Source organism: Marmota flaviventris, chromosome 5, assembly GCF_047511675.1.
Source record: "Marmota flaviventris isolate mMarFla1 chromosome 5, mMarFla1.hap1, whole genome shotgun sequence".
Classification (NCBI taxonomy): domain Eukaryota; kingdom Metazoa; phylum Chordata; class Mammalia; order Rodentia; family Sciuridae; genus Marmota; species Marmota flaviventris.
Window position 1 is genome coordinate 69538030 of NC_092502.1, and position 25169 is coordinate 69563198.

The 25169-nt window shown below is 38.6% G+C and overlaps 2 protein-coding genes across 4 annotated transcripts in view; one reads left to right on the forward strand and one right to left on the reverse strand.

Annotated features, from left to right (window-relative positions):
* The window catches only part of LOC114086611 (protocadherin gamma-C3), a 166738-nt gene extending 155526 nt beyond the window's left edge, over positions 1-11212 (reverse strand). The window contains exon 1 of one of the 2 annotated variants that reach the window (XM_071612296.1): positions 8581-11212. In XM_071612296.1, coding sequence (XP_071468397.1) covers positions 8581-11001 — 2421 coding nt within the window. In that variant the 5' untranslated portion in view covers positions 11002-11212. Of the gene's footprint in view, positions 1-1444; positions 4189-8580 lie in introns of those variants that run through there. The other variant, XM_071612290.1, reaches the window with a different exon arrangement.
* Positions 11213-19923: 8711 nt separating this feature from the next.
* Positions 19924-22232, forward strand: Taf7 (TATA-box binding protein associated factor 7). 2 transcript variants are annotated; one of them, XM_071612303.1, is made up of 2 exons: positions 19924-19941; positions 20637-22232. In XM_071612303.1, exon 2 carries the CDS (start codon positions 20707-20709, stop codon positions 21754-21756), a length of 1050 nt encoding a protein of 349 aa, XP_071468404.1. In that variant the 5' UTR covers positions 19924-19941; positions 20637-20706; the 3' UTR covers positions 21757-22232. The 2 variants fall into 2 exon arrangements, with proteins under 2 accessions (XP_071468404.1, XP_027783572.1); XM_027927771.2 differs by lacking the exon at positions 19924-19941 and adding an exon at positions 19952-20229.
* Positions 22233-25169: the final 2937 nt, after the last annotated feature.

Consider the following 25169-nt stretch of genomic DNA (forward strand, 5'->3'; position numbering starts at 1 on the left):
GCTTCAGTCTCCTGAGTAGCTAAGAGTATAGGTATGCACACAATGCCTGGCAGGAACTGTGCCTTTAATTTTCCTCTGTTCATAATTTATTATTTACTTACAAGCAACTATATTTTAATATTATTCCATAGTATGTTCCAATTTTACCTCATACATAATTTTGTGTAATATTAATAAGCACAATGGCATACATTTTCTCAAACTTTCCCTTAACAGATCCTCTTAAATATGAAAAGGAACCACAGTATCTTAAATACCATTAAATACAAGACTCAATTAGTACATTATTGCTTCCAGATCAAAATAAGAAATGATTCCAACACAGAGAATATTAGTGTGTTCATTGTCTTCTGTTATTAAAATATTACCCACATACTAAAATCCAACATAGGAAGGAGAATGTGGAAGAAAAATGTAATTGTGGGAGGATCTTGGATTGGGTGAGGGATTTGGAACATTCTTTAGCAGCTACTATAAGTAGGAAACTTTGAGAAGATGGATGTACAAAGATCTTTAGGGGCAATTGTACTATGCAGTCTCTGAATCCCTTCTTTAAGAAAAGTTATATTGAAGATATAAACTATTTTTAAAGATAAAAGGCAACATGGTTTCTAGATATGAGACAAAAAGTATTAGCAAAGGGAAACCTGTGTATTGTCACTTTACCAATTTATTATAGAGCAAATGATAAACCAGTTATTAAAGGAATACATAGCTGCTTTAGAGGTCCATGAGACTTATACCAAGCAGAGCTACCATGATGTGCCTTTCTGAAACACTATAAAGAATGTTTATTTCTGGGCTTGGTGTGTACCTAGTGATAGAGAGAATGCTAAGAAGTCCACAGTTCAATCTGTAGTACCAAAAGAAAATAAAACTATATTTCTAAATTTCCATTTTTAATAGGTAAGGACATGCAAATTAGGAAAATAAAGAACTTCACTGACAAATGAAAAGAAAAATATTAAGACCAAGTGAGAAAGAACTAACCAAGATGTTCATTATTTATACAAAAATTCAAATATGAGCCCAAAGTCTTGTTTTAAAGAAGAGTATTGAGTCAAAATGAAATCTAACTTCCACATTTTTAAGACAGAAATAATTGTTTAATTCATGCAGATGATTTGTCCAGGGGTAGAAAAGTGGGAGAAAGCAGATATTCCAGTTCTCTGAGGCAGTGTTTTTTTTTTGATTACCTAAATACCACCATCACCTCTTAACGACTGGTTTTCACCAATTACTCGATTGGCTTCTACTCTGTCTTACAGCCTGTGAACACGTAAAATTACCTAGGAATAATTTTCCAGGACTCATTTACTAAAAAATAAATACATCCTCAAGGAAATATGGATAAAATGGGTATAGTAACAGTGCAGACAACTCAATAATTGGCTAATTTTTTAAAGAAAAATACCTAATAAGCAAGTTCTGAAAATATGTTTACCTGAAATGTTTTATCTCCTTTTTCATCAAGTATAGATTGAGGTGCTGATAGAAAATCCTTTTTCTCACAGCTCTCTTGGCTGATGAGCGTGTCTGCATAGTTGGGCTGAGGGAAGATCAGGTGGCTCTGCCGTGAGTCTGTGGTGAGGGAGACTTCATGGGAATAAGTCTGCAGGAAAGCGTGCACTCCATCCACACCCATGAAGTGCGAGGTGGGCACACCTGCCAGCTTGTCTCCAGCAGTCTGAAGCTGGCGGGAAGAGTGCCAGCGATGCAGCCTGAGTGCCAACAGCACTATGACAAAGGCCAGGAAAACACAGGAGACAGCGGCTACTGCCACTACCAGGTAGAGTGTGATGTCTGAATTATCTGGATCAGCAGGTGTTTCAATGCTGCCCAAGTCTGCCAGGACCTCGGGGATGCTGTCTGCCACAGCTATTGTAAGTGTGACTGTGGCTGAGAGAGGGGGCTGGCCATGGTCCTGAACAGCCATCACGAGACTCTGTTTGAGTGCATCTCTATCTATCAGGGCCCTTGCGGTGCGCACCTCTCCAGTGTGCAGCCCTACAGAGAAAAGCCCAGGCTCACTGGCCTTCAGCAAGCGGTATGACAACCAGGCATTCTGGCCTGAGTCTCTGTCTACTGCCACCACCTTAGTTACCAGGTATCCTGGCTCTGCAGAGCGGGGTGCCAGCTCCACACCAGTGGATCCATCAGTTGGGAGGGTAGGATACAGGATCTCAGGCACATTGTCATTCTGGTCCACCAAGAACAGGTTCAAGGATACATTGCTACTGAGTGGAGGGTTACCACTGTCCAGCGCTATCACCCACAGCTGCATATCTTGGAATTCCTCATAATCAAAGGAGCGAAGAGCATAAAGGACCCCAGTGTCAGAGTTGATAGAGACGTAAGAGGACAGGGGTGCTCCTTGAAAGGTGTCCTCTGCTAAAGAATAAGTTACACGGGCATTGTCATCACTGTCGGGGTCATCAGCCAACACTGAAAAGATGGAGGTGCCTCTGGGATTGTTTTCCAAAATATAGGCAGAATAGGACCTGCTGCGGAATGTGGGCGGGTTGTCATTGATGTCAGCCACCTGCAGCAAAACATGAGCATCTGTGGATAGAGGTGGGTTCCCGCCATCTTTAGCAGTTAAAGTGATGTTATAAAAGGAAAACTGTTCCCTGTCAAGAGTTGTGGTTGTAACCAGTCGGTGGTAATTGTCCACTGACCTTTCTAACTTGAAAGGAAGTTTCTCTGGGAGTGAACATGTGACAAAAGCATTCTGTCCAGAGTCTCTATCATGTACATTGAAAAGTGCAATTATGGTTCCTGGAGGAGAGTCTTCAGGAACTGAGCTAGTAGCAGATGTCATGTAAAATTCTGGGGCATTGTCATTAACGTCCAGAACTGTTACAATAACCTTTGTTCTGGTCAGAAGGCCTGGACCATCCTGAGCTTCAATATCAATTTCATGTAACTTAGCATCCTCATAGTCGAGACTTTTTATGATTGTTATATCTCCAGATGACTTAAGCTCAAATATCGCTGCTGTTTCTCCAGGAGGTTTCTCTCGGAAATATGTGACTTGAGCATTATATCCCTCATCCAAATCAGTGGCGGTCACTGTGAGTATCCGGGTGCCTACAGGCATATTCTCTGGAACGCTTACATGGTACTCTGGCTGTGTAAAAACTGGAGTATTATCGTTTGCATCTAGGACTTTGACACGGATGCGGCAGGTGCCAGATAGGACCGGGTCACCCCCGTCTGAAGCGACCAGAATTAAGTGGTGAACTGCCTCTTTCTCACGATCCAGAGCACGCTCCAGCACTAGCTCGGGGTATTTGTTCCCATCAGTTCCACTTCGCACGTCCAAAGAAAAATGGTCATTTGAGTTGAGTTCATACTTCTGCAGGGTATTTTCCCCTACATCCGCATCATGCGCACTCTTAAGAGGAATACGCAATCCTGGTGCATTCATTTCACTTATTTTTAGCTCCAGTTCCTCTACTCCAAAGCGAGGGGCATTATCATTAATATCTGTTATTTCCACCTCTACTGAATATATAGTCAATTTATCTTCCAGTAGTATGTTAAAGTTCACCAAACACCGCTCGCTCTGAGCGCAGAGCTCCTCCCGGTCTATTCTGTCTGCAGTGATCAAACTCCCACTTCGTGGGTCCAAAGCAAAGAGCTGTGTCCTACCTCTGGAGACGATGCGAACTCCCCGCTCTGCCAGTACCAGGGGCTCCCAGCTCAAGTCCTTGGCAATGTTGCCCACGAAGGAGCCTTTGTCGATCTCCTCTGGCACAGAATAGCGAATTTGCCCAGCTTCTGCCTCCCAAAGGTCGGCCAAGAGAAGGCACAGCAGGACCAGACTTCTGTAGTGCAGTGACCTTTGCAGAGACGCCATTTCCCTTTGCAGAGCCGCGGTGTTTTCTTTTAAGTCCACTTCCAGCATCCAGTGAGGAATTCCGCCGATCTTTATTTCCCAGGATCTGAGACAACCAGCACCTACAAGACCCAGGTCTCCGTGGTGAGAACTAACGGGCTGCCGGACTGAGTTTCTTCGCCATCCCGGAGCTTGCGGACCAAATGCCAGCCCTTTATGTTGTGGAAGCGGTATTGTTGGGTTGGTCTTCTCCCTGCCTTTTACTCCTTATGTGGTAAACAGCGACGCTCAGAGGCCTAGACAGTTTCTGCACCCGCTCAGGCAAATCCCGGTTATATCTTGTTGATGTTCGGCTGTGACTTTTTAAAAATTGCTTTAAAGAATATTACAGTCCTAAGACACTTTAGAAATAAATCTTTGAAGCTAGAACTCTTCTTCTCAGAATTAACAACAGTGGTCTAAGTGTATGTGACCTTGATAGTAGTTGCTAGAGTATTATTGAATGCTCAAGGAATTAACTCTACAGTTGCTCTCGTTTCAAACATTTTCCACCTCTTATTTGTACAGAGACAAAAAAAAAAAAAAAAAAGATCCATTTAAAAACACTAGCTATATTTTCTTCTAAGGTTATATGTTTTGAATTTCTGTGCTTGATGGTTTAGGATTCAAGTTCCAAACCTGTATTTACTGAATCATCAGACCCTTAATTTGGCATATGTACTTCACACTTTATTTGATCCAGGCTGGAGATGAAAACAATGAACCTGTTCTCAGGAAACTTGAAAGATTGGAGAGGACACACAATAGTAAAGAAGGTCTTATCATAGAGTATAATAACGGCTATGACATAAGGTGGGCAATGGGGGGATACAGAGGTAGGCTATTCAGCCTAGATTTAGGGATCAAGAAAGACTTCCAGGACATGATTGGAGATGAATCCTAAACAGTGCAATTGGATAGACAAAGAGGTTTGAATAATGTTCTAGAATCTCAGAGACAGCATGGAATGTTATGGAAACTGAAGATAGCTTTGTTAATTAGATAAAACTTGAGCAGGAAGGGGTTCTCACCATAGCCTAGGAATCAATCATTCAAAGATGTCTGAGGTTGCTAATTCCTTTTCCTGATATTTATTTTTTCTAAGGGCATAAAATACAACACATGTGTGTCTTTTGCATTTTATGTACTCCTGTATAATATGTTTATTTCAAAAATATATTTGAAAAATTTAAAAAATACAGACTAGTACAGAAAATACAATGGTCAAAGTTTATGTGCATACCAGTTGACTTTATCAAATCTTGACATGTTGCCATATGTAAATGAGATTGGTTTTCAAATCTTATTTTGAGTAATTTCAGATTTATAGAAAAGTTATAAAAACAGCGCAAAGAATTCTCATGTATAGTTATCCCTTGATATCTGAGGAGGATTAGCTCCAGGGCTCTAGTAGATACTGAAATCTAAGGATACTCAAGTCTTGTATATAAAATAGCATAGCATTTCCATGTATATCCTTCTGTACACTTTAAGTCATCTCTAGATTACAAATAATACCTAATATGATGTAAATGCTATATAAATAGTTGTTATACTTTATTGTTTAGGGAATAATGACAAGATTGCCTGTACATGTTCAATATAGATGTAATTTTTTTTCAAATATTTTCAATCTATGATTGGTTGAATCGACAGACATGAAATCTGAGGATATGGATTTCATGTCTTCACTCACATTTCCCCAAATATTAACATTTTGGTTTCATGTTCTCCCCTGCCACCCCAGAATCAGAGTAAGTTTCAGACATGATACTTCATTTTAAAATACTTCCTTGTATGTTTTTTAGAATTAAAAACATTCTACCATTACCAAAATATGATAAAAATTATCAGATTTTTGTTAGTTGTTATAATAATGACATTTTAAAGCAAAATAAAAAATTGTCTGGCTTAGGATCCAATCCAGGACCACACACTGCATTTAATTATGTCTTTTTAGTAGCACTTAATCTGAGGCAGTTTATCAGGCTTTTTAAATATTCCATGACTTTATACTTTTGAAGAACACTAGTCAGCATTTTGTAAAATGTCTTTCATTAGGGTTTATCTGATTCTTTTTCCTGATTAGATTCAGGTTATAGCATAAATACTACAGGAATGATGTTGTATTCTTCTCAGTGCATCTTATCAGGAGGTACATGATATATTTGTCCCAATACTGTTAATATTAACTTTGATCACTAGGGTAACTTCCTTGTAACTTCCAGCTCTCCCTATTGTAAAATTATTGTGTTTCCCTTTGTAATTAATAACTTTCTTACAGAGAGATACTTTGAGACTAAGGTAAATACTCCATTTCTAAAAAGGCATTGACCATTTATAATTCTTTCCTGAAATTTTAAAAATGAAACCATGGGAAGAGATGAGGTATTCTTGTACTCTTTTTTAGTAACAGCCACATTTCTCCCTCTGTAGAACTAATCAACATCCAGGATACAGAACCACATTTATTATTCCCATCCATGTTTTTATTTTATATTTTGCAGTGTTAGGGATTGATCCCAAGACCTTATCAAGTGTTCTACCTCTGAGCTATATCTCCAGCTCCATGTTTTTATTCTTTAACTACATATACTTGCATCCATACATTTTTGCTTATTTGAAATTCAATAGTAGCATGCCATATTTATTCTGTGAGTCACTTTTTCCTCATCATTACATTTTGAAATTTATTTATGTTACATTCTTTTTATTTGCTGTATAAAACCCCATTAATGTGAAAAATCATAAAAATGTATTCCTGTTTATCTATAATAGGGTATTAAATTACTTATTTCATGATACTTTCTTTTCTTTTGATTTCCTTCCCTCTTTTTCCTCTTTGTTATTGCACCAACAGGCAAAAACTAGACATCTCTCCATATATACAAATTTTTTCCTAGGCCAAGGATATCAACTAGAAACCATTCCTGGGTCAAGTCACATGCACATTGCTTCAGTTATCTTTGCTGTATAATAAACCATTCCTAAAATTTAGTGGCTTAATACAACTTGGATTCATTTGTTCAATAATCTTCCATCTGGGACGGGATGAGTTGTTTCAGTTCTTTTGCTAGCTTGCTTGTGGTCACTGTATAGCATCATCTGAGGACTGGGCTCAGCTGGTATACTGAGGTATCTGGGTGACTGTTTTTATAGTCTCATGGCCTCTCCTTCTCCACATAGCTTTTACATGTGGATTTTAAAAAAACATCATCTTACCAGCAGGTTAAGTGGACTTGATTTCTTGAAAATTTGCAGTAAAATACATATAACAAAATTTCCCACTTTGATCACTTTAAGTTGTGATTCGTGACATTAAATACAATCATATTACATTATTGTGTAACTATCACCACTATTCACCTCCAGAACTGTTTCATCCTCCCCAACTGAAACTCTGTATTAAACACAAGCTCCTGTTCCCCTCCCTCCAGCACTTGGCAACCATAATTCTACTTTTGTCTCTGTGAATTTGAATAATGTAGGAGCCTCATATAAGAGGAATAATACAGTATTTGTCCTTCTATGACTGGTATTTCACCTAGTACAATGTCTCTAATGTTCATCGTGTCTCATTACGGCAAAATTTCCCCCTTTTCCTTCCTTTTTAATCTGTATTTATACATGTATGTATGTATATTTGTATATATGTATATGACGTAAATGTGTGTATACACACACATATATAACATTTTGTTTATCCATCCGTCAGTGGGCACTTGGGAGTGCTTCCACCTTTTGGCTATTGTGAATAATGTTGCCATGAATGTGGATATACAGATAAATTGTTAGAGTCTGTAAACAAGTCAGGATGGCAAATATCATCAAAATGTATTCCTATCACTTCTTTTGGGCTTACTCCTTTACAATGTATTTCTTCCTGTTGAGTTAATACAACTTAAAATGGAATATATACTTGATTTTTGTTAGTCATTTTCATTACAGGCATAATGTACAATAAGGAGGCTTTAAAAGTTCTCAAGTTGCAAGATAAATTTTCTGTGGTTCACTTTGTCCCTCATTTTGGAAATTACTTAAATTGATGTATTCTTCAGCATTCATAAAATATCTCATAATAAAAGATTAAACAAAGGACCAAGATATTCAACAACAATTTAAAATTGCAGCTTATATCAATTTCTGTAATTTTAAATTAACATAACTGAAAATACTACTTTAGACAATCTTCACCTTTTCAAATGTTGCTAAATAAAATACTACAACATCCTGACAGATGACATCTGCTTTAAATAAATTATCAGATGCTTATAACTTAAGGAAATGAGAAAGTAGTATTAGTCTTCTGAATATTGGCCAGCCTTTTCTAGATAAACTCCATTTCTTTCAGATAAGAAGACAATAAACTCAAAACAATGAAATAATTTGGCCAGAATCAAGCCAGAAAATGTTAGAAGCTAGATTTCCTAGTATGGTGCTCTTTCCAAAAGAACATGCAGCACTATACACCTACTCTTCTTCTCCATCTCCTACCTACGATTACAGATGTCTTTTCAATGTGAAAATAATAATAAATAATGAATGTAAATTGTAATCCTGTTTAATCACGATTCTCCAATGATTGTAATAGAAATCTACTAGGGCACATGAGAAAAAAAACTGTAGTAAAAAGTGAAAGTAAGTAAGTAAAAAAAATATTACTTAAATCTATATAGTTTATAAAGTTACTACAAGATTACCTGAGAAAATATTTCCTTTTTATCTTCAAGTAAAGACTGCGGTACTGATAGAAAATCCTTTTTCTCACAGCTCTCCTGACTGATGAGTGTGTCTGCATAGTTGGGCTGAGGGAAGATCAGGTGACTCTTCCTGGAGTCCGTGGTGAGGGAGACCTCGTGGGAATAGGTCTGCAGGAAAGCACGAACTCCTTCTATGCCCACAAAGTGTGAGGCAGGCATGCCTTCTAACCCACTGCCTGCTGCCTGGAGCAAACGTGTTGAGTGCCAGTGCCGAAGTCTGAGTGCCAGCAGCACAGTGACAAAGGCAAGAAAGACACAGGAGACAGTAGCCACTGCCACCACCAGGTACAGCGTGAGGTCTGAGTCTTCAGGGTTGGCAATGGTACTGATGCTGCTCAGGTCTGCCAGGATGTCAGGGATGCTGTCTGCCACAGCTATGGTGAGTGTGACTGTGGCTGAAAGAAGGGGCTGGCCATGGTCCTGGACAGCTACCACAAGACTCTGCTTGAGAGCATCTCTGTCTAGCAGGGCCCTTGCTGTACGCACCTCACCTGTGTGCAGCCCCACTGAGAAAAGCCCTGGCTCACTGGCCTTGAGCAGGCGATAGGACAGCCATGCATTCTGACCTGAATCTCTGTCTACTGCCACCACTTTGGTCACCAGGTATCCAGGCTCTGCAGAGCGGGGTGCCAGCTCTACGCCAGTGGAACCATCCGTAGGAAGGACAGGGTACAGGATCTCTGGAGTATTGTCATTCTGGTCCAGGATGAATAGGCTAAGTGACACATTGCTGCTGAGTGGTGGGTTCCCACTATCTTGGGCTGTCACTCTCAGTTGCAAGTTCTGGAACTGTTCATAGTCAAAAGATCGCAATGTGTAAATGACCCCAGTGTCAGAGTTGATGGAGAGGTAGGAGGACAAAGGTGCTCCCTGAATGATGTCCTCCACCAGGGAGTAAGTGATTTGAGCATTTTCATTGCTGTCGATATCCTGGGCTCTCACTGAGAAGATAGAGGCCCCTCTGGGGTTATTTTCAGGAATGTAGATAGAATAGAAGTCCTGATAGAAAAGCGGGGGATTGTCATTGATGTCTGTCACTAGGAGAAAAACGTGAGTTTGGGTAGACAGAGTTGGATTTCCCTGATCTGTTGCTGTTACTGTGATGTTGTACTCAGAAGTAAGTTCTCTGTCCAGTGTTCTTTCTGTTACTAAACGGTAATAATTATCAACTAACTTTTCCAATTTAAAAGGTAGATTTTCAGGAATGGAGCATGTGATATGACCATTTTCTCCTGAGTCCTGGTCATGCACATTGATAAGAGCAATTATGGTCCCAGGAGGAAAATTTTCTGGGACTGCAGTGGTAACAGAAGTGATACTCACTTCTGGGGCATTATCATTTACATCCAAAACTTTGATTAGCACCTTAGCTCTGGCCATGAGTCCAGCACCATCCTGAGCTTGAATTTCCATTGGATAAATTTTGTATTCTTCAAAATCCAGTGGTTCTTTATTTGATATTTCTCCTGTGTATGAATCCAACTGAAATACTTGGGCCACTTTGTGGTCTATATTATGAAAGGAGTATGTTACTTCTCCATTGGCTCCCTCATCTGGATCAGTGGCATTTACCATGAGTAACTGGGTGCCTAGTGGGACATTTTCAGGGACACTCGTTTGATATTCTGCCTGAGTAAAGGCTGGAGGGTTATCATTCACATCCACCACCTGAACACGAATGCGGACGGTCCCTGAATGAACTGGGCTGCCCCCATCAGAGGCAGTGAGCACAAGGTGGTGAACAGCTTCTTCTTCTCTGTCTAGCGGACTCTGCAGCACCATCTCTGGATGTTGGGGCCCATCAGGTCCATGTTGCACATCCAGGGAGAAATGAGGGTTGTAACTGAGCTGGTAGCTCTGGAGTGAGTTCATACCCACATCAAGGTCTTTCCCAAAAGGAAGAGGGATCCTGGTACCTGGAGTCGTTATTTCATTCATTTTAAATTCCAGTTCTTCAAACTGGAATTGTGGAGTGTTGTCATTAATATCAATTATTTCTACTTCAATAGGGAAAAGTTTCATTTCATCCTCAACAAGGATGTTAAAACTCACCAGACACCGTGCGCTCTGGGCACAGAGCTCCTCCCGGTCTATCCTGCCTGCGGTGACCAAGCTGCCGCTTCGCGGGTTCAAAGAGAAAAGCTGCGTCCTACCTCTGGAGACGATGCGGACTCCGCGCTCCGCCAGCTCCTGGGGCTCCAGCCCCAGGTCCTTGGCAATGTTGCCCACGAAGGAACCTTTGTCTGTTTCTTCTGGCACTGAGTATAGGATATTCCTGGCACTGGCTGCCAACAGCAGCTCCAGAAAAAGGCACAGCATCACCATCCCGCTGCAGCGGGTCAGCTTCGCCGGAATCGCCATTGCTCTCTGGATTCGTAATTTCTCAGTCTAGCATCAAAGGGTATCCTTTCTCTGCTTTTCAGAGGCTACATTACCTCAATTTTCAAGACAATTCCGAACACAGAGTCATCCAGAATTAGGGTTTGGGCAGCCTCAGATAGACATTTTTTTATTTCGTGGCAAGTGATGAAGGTCTAAAGAGGAACAATTTTTTTTTTTTTTTTTTTTTTTTTTTTTTAAATTGGGCGTGCGTGTAGTGCTGGTATTGCCAGATTGGTGAACAGCGACGCCCAGAGTTCTAACCAGTTACTGCACTCCTAGAAAAGCTTTTTCGTTCACCTGATATATGTTTTCCTAAATCTTAGCTTACTGTAAAGGGAATAATTAATCATTTACCATATATGTAAGAAAAGGAGAAGCGATGTTCACTTAAACGTATGTAAAGGTGACCCAATTGCAATATGTGGGAGAATCCCAGTATTGCCAAGTTATCTGCTTTCTCTGTTTGCCATTCAGGGAATAAGGGTTAAGAACTTTCTCATACCACAAAGAGGAGAAAACTGTCCCTCCACCTTTTCTGTTGTATATGTTTTTTTCTGCTAGGAGGGATCAGGGGCACTGGACCACTGCACCACATCCCCAGCCCTATTTTGAATTTTATTTAGAGACAGGGTCTCACTGGGTTGCTTAGCGACTGGCATTTACTGAGGCTGGCTTTGAACTCATGATCCTCCTGCCTCAGCCTCCCGGATGGCTGGGATTACCCGCCTGAGTCACCGCAACTGGCTCTGTTGTATATCTTGACTACTTGATAATTTGTCAGGTCACACAAAGCAATTTCTTTTTGAAGGATGAAAAACATTGGAGGGAGAAAAGCTTTTAGAATGTAAGTTAAACTTTCAAAAATTGGATCACACTGTTTCTTTTCCATCGTGCTTTGAATATTCACAAAATCCTTGGGATTTTGAAGATGATGTTTTAATTCGATCCATATTTTTCTTCTCTTTTGGAAGTGTCTATATATTGTGGGGTTTTTTAAAAAATTAAATTCATCCAAAGCTAATATATTTTGACTAAGATAACTTGGGCTCTTGGAATTTCATTTACAAACATTACATGAATATATAATTTAGAACTCAAATTTAAGAGACAGGTATGACAATATTCTTCATAAGTGAAACGAAAAAAGGCCACAATCTTTATTTTAAGGCAGTCTATAAGGATAGTGTTATTCTCTAATAATCACACAATATTTTCTACAAAGAAATTGGTTTTCTTAAATAGCAGTATTTTTTAATTAAGAAAATGGCTTCTTTCTTTTACTCATTGCAGTATTAGAAAAAGGTTACTATCTAAAATGTCTCAGGCTTAGAGTGAGTTGTTTATCTTTATCCAACCATTAAATGATATGCTCTCTGCACTCCAGAGTTTTCAGGAACATTTTCAAGAACAACTTGAGCCAGATACTGGCAGCCAATACTTAGACATCATTTTTAAGAAAGATTCAGAATATGAGGAAAGAAATAATCAAAGGCCACAGGAATCATTAAGAGAATTTTTGTTCTTGTTAAACCAATTGTGCAGTTTCTCATTTTTAAAAAATATTTATTTGGTTGTCAGTGGACTTTATTTTATTTATTCACATGTGGTGCTGGGAATCAAACTATTGCCTCACACATGCTAGGCAAGTGGTCTACCACTGGCCACAATCCCAGCCCCAGTTTCTCAATTTTTAAAAAACAAGTATATGAAGCCCAAGGGTAGTAGTAATTTGAAGATGCAATAAGCCTCCTTCAATATTGCAAGGAAGGAACTCTTTAATAGGTACCCCCATAACTTTACACAACGTACACTAATTGCACACAAAACTTTTCTCTGAGTGAATTGTGAGCAAATGAGACAAATCAAAATACACATAAAACCAGAAAGTTAAACTTGAAGTGCCCCCTACACTCAACAACAGAAGACAAACAGTGATGATTTACAAAAGGATGTACTAAATAAATATATTAAAACTCACACGAATACATTTGAATCCAATGTAACATTTAAGGCTTCTTTTTTGCTGACACTATAGAGAATATCTAGTTGAAAGATGCTTGAATTAATTTTAAGGAACAAAAATTTTATGTTTGAAACCACACAGAGATTGTAGGAAGGGAAGCAAACTTCTTCTTTTAAATTGGGGGCAAGTCCAAATCCTATCTTGGACTAGAGGCCAGGCTGAAAGTATCCCCTACTGTCAGGGCTACAGGAGTGTTGCTGGTGTAGGGTGATATCCGGAGTCCTTGTGAAGAAGAGTACCAAGAGCAAGGTAAGACTTAAGCTCTGCCTGTCTGGCAGCGGTTTCTAGCAGCAACTTCTGATAACTGTTGGCCAATACCAGACACAGTGTGATGATTTGTCACTGTGGGAGGTGACCAGAAAACTCTGTCTCTGTTACTATTAGCAGCATAATACACACATAACTAATGTGAATCCCTAGGTTGAAGAACTAAGTTAGCTGGCCTGAAATATGTGGTAGAACAGTCAACTCTTGTTCCCAGTTGGTCTCCACTTTGGTAACTGGATAACCAGGACTGTAGTGTGCAGTGCAGTGTCAAAGAAGGCCTCATCTAGCTGTAGCTCCTGATAGCATCCTCCTTGCACTTTCAAAGAAGTTATTCACCATTACAGGGAGGCTCAGGATGACACTGAGCCTGTTAAACCCTGATCACTACTCCCAGAATCAGTTCAAAGTTAGTATCAATGAACACCACTGCATTTTGCACTCACTAACATAGGACAACAGTGCCTCTCAATGCCAGATCACTGGTCAGGAAGAAATAGGAGGTATGGAGAGCCCTAAGACCTGGCCAGAAGTGCTAAATTGTTTGATAAAGGTCTCTGTGGGTATTCCTGGTCACCTGGATCAAAAAGGAGGCCTTCAGAAAACCAGAGCATTTTCAAAGCATGCAGGGTGAGGCTTGTGCTGGAGGACAAGGATAGCTTATTTTGGGGGACATGGGAGGGACTCTGATAGTGACATTGTAGATTAGAATCTTCTTCCAGCTTAGAATTCCATCAGTAGGTAACAAATAATTACATACTAATTCTTGGAGGTGAATTTTTTGCCAATGGGATCATTCCTCCCTACACAAATTTTTACCTCTTCATTTAAGCAGGGTGGTCAGTTCTGTTGTTCTGGTTAGGCAATCACAGTTCTAATCTCTAATAGGACTAGACACCTGGCTGAGAGTCACCTGTATTGCATTATAGTTCTGGATCTTCATTTCAACTAGGACTCTGAAATAGCTCCCGAGCTCTTCCACTCTTAATTTTCTATCTCATGCTGTTCCTGTCATTTTTTTTTTTCAAAATCAAGCATTACTGTAATTTTGGAGCAGCAGGTATATTCTGTATGCTCTGCAAGACTGTGCAGAAAGTGTAGGAGAACTCTACCTTAAAGATGTCATCAGATCAAGGAGGATCACTTGAAGAATTCAAGGTGGTGAAGGGTATGTTCTGCAGGCTGGGCTCTACCCTGTATGTCATGGTCCAATATGCAAGGTCTGACATTTGCATCCAATGCTTTCTCTTGCTCAGAGCTGTTCTGTCCCATGCTCACCACTAAGAAGTGGCAGCTCTGGTTCTCTGCTCCAAGGTTTCTTCAATAGCAATTCAGAATATTTATTGCTTGAGTGCTCTCCTTTAGTTCTGGGAGTTGGAGGAATGGTTGTTGAAACTAATCTAATAAAGTTAAAGTTACTACCAATATCCAAATCTGATGGCTTTAAACAATGAATCAATTAAGCTGTTTTCCAGAATTTCCAAAACAAAATGTTTGTACCAAAAGCCATTATATTATCATTTATATCCAGGATGACTATGTATGAATCAAAAACTTTCATCTGATTTTCAGTGAATTTGATTTTCAAATTCGAGTGGCTTAGACACTTCCTTAGGCATTTCTGCTATATCCATCCTGTCATTCTCAAGTAGATCTCTGCTTTCTTTGGTAGGTAAGAGGATTATCAGCACTTACCAGTAGTTTCTGGTCACCGAGATGCAGATTCCCCACATTTAAAATCACAGACTTCTTTCCAAGAATATCACCAAGTTTTTTGGCAGTATAAAGTCAGCAGGCAGGGAAATCGCGCTTCCTGTGCGCTGCCAGCTGCCGGTGTATGGATAGGGCTTCTTCCTCTTTTGTTCCCGGTGCTGCTCAGACCCGAATACCCTCGCTGCGGTTGCTCTCTGTTTCCGGATTACAAAGGCGCTCTGGGGTGGAAGTGGAGGTGCAGCGGCTCACTCAGGGTCAGGGTCATTAAATATCCTGACGTTTGGGACCTATTTGGAACAGACTATTGGGGAGAGGACTGCATTCTTCTCCTGAGATATTTCTCAAAACACAGTCGGCTGTGTCAGAGTCGCCCGTGGATTGTTTTGCTTCACTCCAGCCACTGGCTGGCCGACAGCGGCACCCAGAGGCCCAGAATGAAATGTCCCACATGTTATTTCCGGAACATTATTTGCTTAATTTTAGGGACTTGTAGATTACCAGTATGAAAGGGTGCAAATTTATTTGCTTTAGTATGAAAGGGTGCAAATCACGATTTAAGTTGGACAAAATAAAATAAAAGTCTTTCCACAGAATCTAAACCAAACGTTTTAGTTTATTAAACGTTAACTTAAGATTCTTGCAGAATTTTTCCCCTTGTCTCTTTTTTGCCCTTTGTGCTGGGGATCAAACTATGGCCTCATGCATGCTAGGCAGGCACTCTGTCACTAAGATACATCCCCAGACCTTGATATTCTGTTTTTGAAGAAGACAATATAATACTGAAGCTTCTTCTTAAAAAAAAAAAAAAAGGTTACTAGAGAAATTATTCATTGAAAAAGAATTGTACATTATTAAAAGAAAAGTTTACCACAAGTTCAACACAATAAATTTGCTCTATAAAAAGGTAGAAAATACTTATAAAACTAAAATCACCAGTAATTGCATTATATAATTAGATATAAGAATTTAAATTTGATGCCTATTAATAGTTTTCAATATGTATATACTTTTTTTGGTACCAGGTATTGAACTCAGGGGCAATTAACCACTGAGCCACATCCCCAGCCTTTTTTTGTATTTCATTGATATTATTGGTTTGTCAGTGCCCTTTCCTTTCTTTTAATATTTCCTTTTAGTTTTGGTGTCCACCCTCCATATACCTAAAGGGAAGTTTAATCTATTCATAGCTGTAGTAGATTCTGATCAATATAAACCAAGAATCCCTCACTGAGGGATACAGGCTTAAATAATAAGCTTAATGTAGGATCTCTCAACTCTTTTTTTTTTCCTTTTTGGTACTAGGGATTGAACTCAGGGGTACTTAACCACTGAGCCACATCCCTAGCCCTATTTTGTATTTTATTAGAAACAGGGTCTCACTGAGTTGCTTAGTGCCTTACTGTTGCTGAGTCTGGTTTTGAACTCACAATTCTCCTGTCTCAGCCTCCAGAGCCACTGGGATTACAGGTGTACACCACTGTGCCTGGCAATTCTGCTAATATTTAGAGACAGCTAATTCTTTGTTGTGGTGTGGGGACTGTTCTGTGCCTTTCAGGATGTTCAGCAGGATCCTTGACCTCTGCCTAATAGTTATCAGTAGATTCCATTCCCATATTACCAAATATAATCGCCTCACAATTTTAAGAAAGTCATAGCATATTTTCTCAGTAGGCATTATTGAGTCATAGATAGATCCATGACCAAGTCAGTGCAATCCAATCAAAAGACTTTGGTTTAGGGAAGGCTACTCTTGTCATGGACTAGTAAGGAGTTTTTCAGTCACTGCCAACATGTTTCTTGTGACCACAACTCTTGGACATTTATAAGGAGAAGAGGGCAGACTGAAAGGATAATTAAAAAAGTGTAAATAGACACTTATTCTTCAAAATTAGAAGAGAAAAACAGTTTGTGTTAGTCATGATTGTATCATGCCCCAAGGCAATTATTCTTCAAGGATCATCATCTGCTACATGTGGTTATTGAGCACATGAAAAATGGCTACTTTAAACTGTTATAAGTGTAAAATGCACACTAGATTTGAAGATTTAGTAAAATACAAGAATGTAAAATGTATCAATAATAATTTTTATATAAATTATGTTATACTAGTATTTTAGGTATATAGTTATTGAAATTAATTTCACTTGTTTCTTTTCGCCACTCTAATGTGGCTACTAATCAATTAATTGATTAATAAATTTTGATGCAGTGGTTCAAATCCAGGGCCTCATGCATTCTAGGCAAGCATTCTACCACTGAACCACACCCCCATCCCTTAAATAATTTAAAATTACATCTGTGGCTCACATATGGAGCCCACATTAGATTTTTACTGGACAGGATACTCTAGTCTACTTGGTTTTTGAGACAATAGATTTTCGTATTGTTTAAACCACTATTGGTTAAGTTTTTATATATTTTTTAATAGAAGCATCTACTTGATATAGGAACTGTTAACCTGCTTTTTACTTTTAAAATATATGGTAATATAGCAATAGAGAAGTTTGCTTTTTGGAGGGATGTTTGCTATTTTTTAACTTCCATAATTTTCTACCCCCCAAATATAAGCAGTACTTCTCCCATCGTCTCCAAAGAAAAAGAAGCTCTTTAAGGAACTTGAAAGTTTATTAAAGAGAATTTTCAAACAAACAGGATTAGCAGTGTCCTGTCATACTCCTTAATAATACAAAAGAAGCCTTCGGAAGACTTGTTACTGCACTGGGGAATTTATTGCTCTCTCCAATCTTCCATTCACTGGTTTTACAGATATTCATGGAACAATCACAGTAGAGTAATTCTTTCATAAACTCAGAGTGTTTCTATATTTCTAATGGATTTTGGGGAAAAGAACAACTATATTTTAAGATGATAGTAATATGGCAGAGGCTTTACTTTTAGGGTAAACATAAACATAACTCCCCAAAAGACAGCATTTAGAAAATGTGTAAAACTCAAAAGCAGATAATATATTTCAGAATTGAAGGAGGCAGATACTTTAGGAAAACTTTAGTTAATCCTTTTAATTATCTTAGACAATCATCCATCTCAAAAATTAATTAACTAAAATGTGCCATAAATTTGGCCAATCAGAATTGCATAGAATTTATTTTCAAGTTACCTTCTGTTACAAAAATATATGAGCATAATAAAACTCTAAGAAATGAAAATCCAACATTTGGATTAGGGCTGGGGTTGTAGCTTAGTGGTAGAGCACTTGCCTTGCATGCATGAGGCACTGGGTTCAATCCTCAGCACCACATAAAAATAGATAAATAAAGATATCGTGTCCACCTACAACTAAAAAAACTTTTTTTTAATACTTTTGAGTATTTTCATGTATAAGCATAGTTTCACATTTTATACAGTTAAGTAAAGCACTATGCATAGGTTAGTAAGTTAAACTCTAATATCTATAGAATAAGTAAAATCAGACATAATTAAGCACAAGTGAAAAAGTTTCATCTTCAAAAGAGAAGACATAGATCATCCTGGAAACTTTAGATGAAGCAGACAGAAAACATTCTTCAACACTTTATGGAACAAAAAGAAATAATGTAATTACTTGAAAGGTCATAATTTCTCCTTTAAAGTCAACATAAAAATCAAACTGGTGGCAAGTTCCTCATAACAATTGACACCATCCTTAGAGAGGAAATCTATAGAAAAGTGGATCTATCTCATTTTAAGGTGACATTCAACCTCTTCTCTCTCACAAATCATTGTAGGATTTAGATTATATTCATGTTCTTTCTAGATGGATCAGATATTTCATTCTATTAGCAAAAAAAAAAATTTGGTCTGTGTATCTCCTATATTATCATACTAGGCACTGGAACACAATGAGCAATACAGAAAAGCTTACTACCAAGGAGGCTTGAATCTAGTATAAGGAAGAAAAGTAAATAAATAAAAAATATAGGGAATTTTGGAAATCTTAATCACATTTAAAAGAGTTATGTTGATTTAGATGAAGTTGTTATTAATATTTTAGAGGATAGAAATTACTTTTTTAACCATGCTGGGGAAGAAAATGTAAATGACTTTGATGCTCTAACAAACATATCCTAAAAAAATAAGTGAAAATGGATATAAAGAAGTGGAAGCTGTTAAAGTTATACCAAAGTATTATAAATACATGTTGATGAAAACCTGACATCCATAGAACAGAGAGCAGAAAACAGCAAAACCATAAAGCTAATGTGAAAAATATCCCAAAGGAACTTAAAATTACTTGAGAGACAAGGCATAATATTTCAATTATATACAACACTTTAATCAGACCTTCTATCAGACAATTCTGTCCTTAATAAACCTCTGCTTCCCAAAGAACACTAACTTCTCTGTTTACATTTATAGCTCAATCAAGCACATTAAAAAGAAAAATCACCTCTGGTCCTTTGGAGTCCTCCAAAATAGAAATAAACCTAGAGGCTTAGTTCCCCTCCAGGCAATTTCAAAATTAAGAAAATACAGACATATAGAATCATACAGTAGGTAGCAAATCCTCATCACTCCATTGGTTCAGGCACTTTAAAATCCATTTTGTGGTTAGTTACAAATTCTTGTAGCTGCACCAGATTGGATACACCCAAGGGAGGATCTGAGATGTTTTCAGTAGCAAAGATGCTTTCTGCAAGAATACCCTATCTCCGGTAATCACCCGGAAGACTAGAAGCTATCCCGCCCCACAGCGATTCGGTAAAAGTGCTGACTTAGCGGGGAGCAAATTTGTCTTTCTTGGAACAGACATCTTTTATTTTCCAACCCAAGCCTCTTCTGAAGTCATTCTCCGCCCTTAAGTTTTCTCCCGAAGAGAAGACATTGCGCAGGACAGCGTCATTGCGCCTGCTCCCGCTGAGGCAGCAGATACTTCCGCTTGGGCTGAGCTGTCAATCAGCCGCCTCCCGACGAGCCGTGAGGTAGTGCTTCCTTCTCCGCCGCTGCTAACCGGGGGTTGCTGAAGTGCTGAGCCTTCGGCTCAGAGCAGCGGCTTTAGGCGAGATTTCGCGCAGCTTGTTAGAGCTCCTTTCACCGTTAATCTGTAGCGTATCACTTTGCCAAGCAGCAGGAAGAACAAAGAGATCGAAAAGGAGACGCTTGGCTCCCGGACGCTTTGCTGCTCAGAGCCGCTGGCGCTTTGCTCCCATCTGCTTCCTCTTTCGCTTGGCTCCGGGCAGAGAAGCTGAATGTGTAATCAGCAGTGGATTGTAAGTACCGGAGGCGAAGAAAGCTCACTGCGCCCCGCTTTTTGAATATTTTTTATTCCGGGAGAGTTTGTGGATTGGGATTGTTTGCTGGGCCTTGCTTTCTGTGCCGAAAATCCACTCCGCGGGAGCCACCATTTGCTTTCTGCTTGCTGTCTTGCTTGCTCTGTCTGCTTTGTCCGGCAGCGCCATCTAGAGGTTGGAACTTGGCATTGCATCTAATAGACTTAAGAACTTTGTGAATAAGCCAAAGTGTCAATAACATCCCGCGCTCTTATCACCTTAGAGAGAAGACTTGTGGCTTATTAAGTCGACTTAGACGCTTACTTGCTATTCTGCTTAGCTGCTTTTCTACTTAGAACTCTTGTAATTAAAGATTTCAGTTCATAACACACTGATCTTTTTAACAGTTGCAGTAGCTGGAACTTTTTAGTGCAACAAGTGTTTATTAGAGGAGAAGTGAGCCACAAAGAAGTAAAGATGAGTAAGAGCAAAGATGACGCTCCTCATGAACTAGAGAGCCAGTTTATCTTACGCCTACCTCCAGAATACGCCTCTACAGTGAGGAGAGCAGTACAGTCTGGCCATGTCAACCTCAAGGACAGACTGACAATTGAGTTACACCCCGATGGCCGTCATGGAATTGTTAGAGTGGACCGGGTTCCATTGGCCTCAAAATTGGTAGATCTGCCATGTGTTATGGAAAGCTTGAAAACCATTGACAAGAAAACCTTTTACAAGACAGCCGATATCTGTCAGATGCTTGTATCCACAGTTGATGGTGACCTGTATCCTCCTGTGGAAGAACCAGTTGCTACTACTGATCCCAAAGCAAACAAGAAAAAAGATAAGGACAAAGAGAAAAAGTTTGTCTGGAACCATGGAATTACTCTGCCACTGAAAAATGTCAGAAAGAGAAGGTTCCGGAAGACAGCAAAGAAGAAGTATATTGAATCTCCAGATGTGGAAAAAGAAGTGAAGCGGTTGCTGAGTACAGATGCTGAAGCTGTCAGTACTCGTTGGGAAATAATTGCTGAAGATGAAACAAAAGAGACAGAAAATCAAGGCCTTGATATCTCCTCTCCAGGAATGTCTGGCCATAGACAGGGCCATGACTCATTGGAACATGATGAGCTTCGAGAGATATTCAATGATCTCAGCAGCAGCAGTGAAGATGAAGATGAGACACAACATCAAGATGAAGAAGATATAAACATCATTGACACTGAAGAAGATCTGGAGAGACAGCTACAGGATAAGCTAAATGAATCAGATGAACAACATCAAGAAAATGAAGGAACCAATCAACTGGTTATGGGAATTCAGAAACAGATTGATAATATGAAAGGCAAGCTCCAAGAGACCCAGGACAGAGCAAAACGACAAGAGGATCTCATCATGAAAGTGGAAAACCTGGCTCTCAAGAACAGGTTCCAGGCTGTGTTAGATGAACTCAAACAAAAGGAAGACCGAGAAAAGGAGCAGCTTAGTTCTTTGCAAGAAGAATTAGAATCACTTTTAGAGAAGTGATGAAGAGTATTGATACTTAATTTCAGTCCTGAGACTGGAAGGTCTTGGTTTCATCATTTGGATATTAAGACTTTTCAGTACTTCCCATTCCCTCTAATGTTAGAAGTTATGTTGAATTATCTCAGAAGTTTTTTTTTTAAGAGCTACTTTGCTATGTGTTTATTCTTTAGGAAGTAAGATTGCATAGACAGTTGCTTTTGGAAAGTCATAAAATCAGTGATTTGAACAATTTAGCTTTAATCATAGTTTCATTTGCAGGACTTGCTCCTGTTTATTTTACAGAAGCTGTTATTTTCTCTTTTGCTATCTGAGATCAATAGGAAGAAATTGATCTGTTGGCAGCTATTTACATATGTTTTTCATACATTACCTATTTTCTTAGCTTCTTAAAGCAATTCCCCACATGAAGGGATGCAAGTCATTTTCATAAAATTGTTTCTAATAGTAAATAAAAGCAACTAATTTTCATGTTATAATGTATCTTGTTCTTTTATGGGTGGTGGGAATCAAGGTGGGTTCTTGGAGGAGTTTAAGGACTGAAGAATGTGATCCTATTTTGCAGGTAAAGAAGCAGTTCTGTTGGGTTTTCAGAAAAAGGAATGTTGTAGGGGCAAAGAAATTGGAAACACCATCTGCTTTATAAGGTTCCAATACACCTGTTACATATGGAGATGGGGAACATAGGTAAATAGCCTTCCTAAACTATCCTAATTTTTATAGATGAAGGATTGTTTCTGCCCTTTTCAAAAAGCACTAACCTTAAACTTATCTCCATATAATACTGGAAACAAAGCAATGACAGTCTAATGAACAATTCCATTGTTGGGGACTAAGATTCTATTCCTAATTCTTTTCAATTTAATTCCTTCTATTATTTAATATGATAACTAAAGGGATCCTTGTTGTTTCATCAAAATTGCCCACAAAGAAGTAAGTACAGTGGTCTGGTAATCAAATTTTCTTAATTTTCATATTCACTTAAATTTTCCAATCTCAAAAGCCTCTTCTTCAGAGCTACATTGGAAAAAATCAGTGATAAAACGTGGAATTGTTACATTTCTGACAGATTGGTATATAAAAAGCCTTAGTGGATGTGTTGAAGTAAGTATGTTTAGGCTCATTTAAATTTTCTGTTTGTCAGGAACCATTAGTGATGAGGTGTTTTTAAAAATAATTTAACCAGGGAAGGGAATATAGCTCAGTTAGTAGAGTGTTTGCCTCACATGCATGCACAAGGCCCTGTGCTTGATCTCCAGAACTACAAAAAAAAAAAAAAAAAAAAAAAAAAAAAAAACAGACTTCAAGTCTACAATCATAATTGCTGATATTTGGAACTTTCACAGGGGTAATTTTTCTCACAGCTGATCATTTTGTTTTACCAAATTTTTTTTCACAAGTTTAAGACTTCAATATAGAATGGATGCTTAAATAAGATTTCCCTCAATATTTAGGTTTTGGAATTTTTTCTTGTTTGAAAATAATAAAAAGCAGGTTTTCTTAATATGCTACTGTGGAAGGAGACAAATTCCAATTATAGTACATCTAGGTAATTTGCTACTATTTAATAAGATAACATAGGAAACCTTACTACCTTACTTGGCTTTCCAGTGGATCTTTTATCAGATAATTATCAAGATCTCAAGAAAGTTCCTATGACTCAGTGACAGATGAGTTTCATCAAAATTGAAAAGATGCTGGTTACATTAACAGAATAGCCTACTGATCTCACTGTTCAGTTATTAACTGCTGATTCTCAAATCCACATTTCTAAGCCTGATCTCTTCTGAGCTTCAGATTTAGTATATTCAGCTGTTTACTGGAATCACATGAAAGTATCACTCAGGTACTGCAACTCTACATTTTCAAAACAGAACTCATCTTTTCCTGAAAACTTGCCCTTCTTGTATTTCAGTGAAAATAAATGCCACTACCATCCACCCCAACTGTTGAATCTAGAAATTTGGGCTATAAGGTTTGACTTCTGCCTTTCCCTCACTATTTATAAAGAGCATTCAGGCATTCAATCACACTGCTATTGTCTTATTTCAATCCATTTTGTCTCTTGCCTAGTAAATGACAATAGCTTCCTGTGTGTGTGTATAAACATTTTACCATCTGCTTTTTTTTTCCCCCCTAGTACTAGGGATTGAACCCAGGACCTCACATGTTAGGCAGGCACTCAATTATGAAGCTATGTCTCATCCCCAGCTTTTTAAATTTTTGAGTCAGAATCTTGCTGATGCCCAGGCTGGCCTCCAACTGATGAGCTTCCTGTCTCAGCCTCCTGAGGAGCTGGGATTGCAGGCTTACACTATTGCACATCCTTGGCCCCAAATGATCTTTCTAACATTTAATCATGTCACTTCCATGTCTGAAATCTTGGGTGGTACATCTTTGCTCTCAGGTTGAAGTTTTATGTCTCTTAAGAAAATGTGTAAGATTATGAATTTTCCACTTACCTCTTCAGCCTAAGTTCACCACATGCCTTTACTATACTGTTAATCCATCCTGCACCTATTTACATTTTTTCAAGGAGTTTTTACTCTTCCTTACCTAGGCCTGAGTGCCTTTTAACAAGGTGGTTCACTCTACCTGGAAGACTCTGAGTCTCAACTATCACATACAGCAAGTTTTTCTTGACCTCATATCTAGTTTAAGTGACTCTTGTGGCTTTGCCTGTACTCTGTGCTTCCCACTTTTAGTCATTGCACAACACTGGATATGGATGTGGATGTTTCTCACATTTAGTAACTATAATCCCATGCGTACTCTAGTATGCACTTTTCATAGTAAAATATAAATTACCTGTTGCTCATATCCCCCAATACTGTATATATTCACTGAGAGACATGTTTTAATTTTTTAAATCTTTGTTTCAATAATTCTTTTATTTTTATTGGTTCTTAATTAGACATGGCATTAGAATCCATTTTGATAAAATTATACAAGCATGAAATATATCTTATTCTAATTAGGATCCTTTGTGGGTTGGCATGGTGGTGGAATTCACATAGGTATGTTCATACGTGTACATAGGAAAATTGTTAGATTTAAAACATTTTCTTTTCTAGCTTTATAGTATGCCTTTATTGTATTTGTTTATTTACTTATTTTTGTGGCACTGGGGATTGAACTCAGGGCCTTGTGCATGTGAGGCAAACACTGTACCAACTGAGCTATATCCCCAGTCCCTTGTTTTTTTTTTTTTTTTTTTAAATGTGGTGCTAAGGATTGAACCCAGTTCCTTACACATGCTAGGCGAGCACTCTGTCACTGAGCTACAACCCCAGCCCAAAACTGTTGGATTTATTCTACTCTTTTCTATTCCTCTCCCTTCCTTTCATTTCCCTTTAATCTACTGAATTTCTTACCCTCTCCCCTTTATTGTGGTTTAGTTTCCACATATCAGTGAA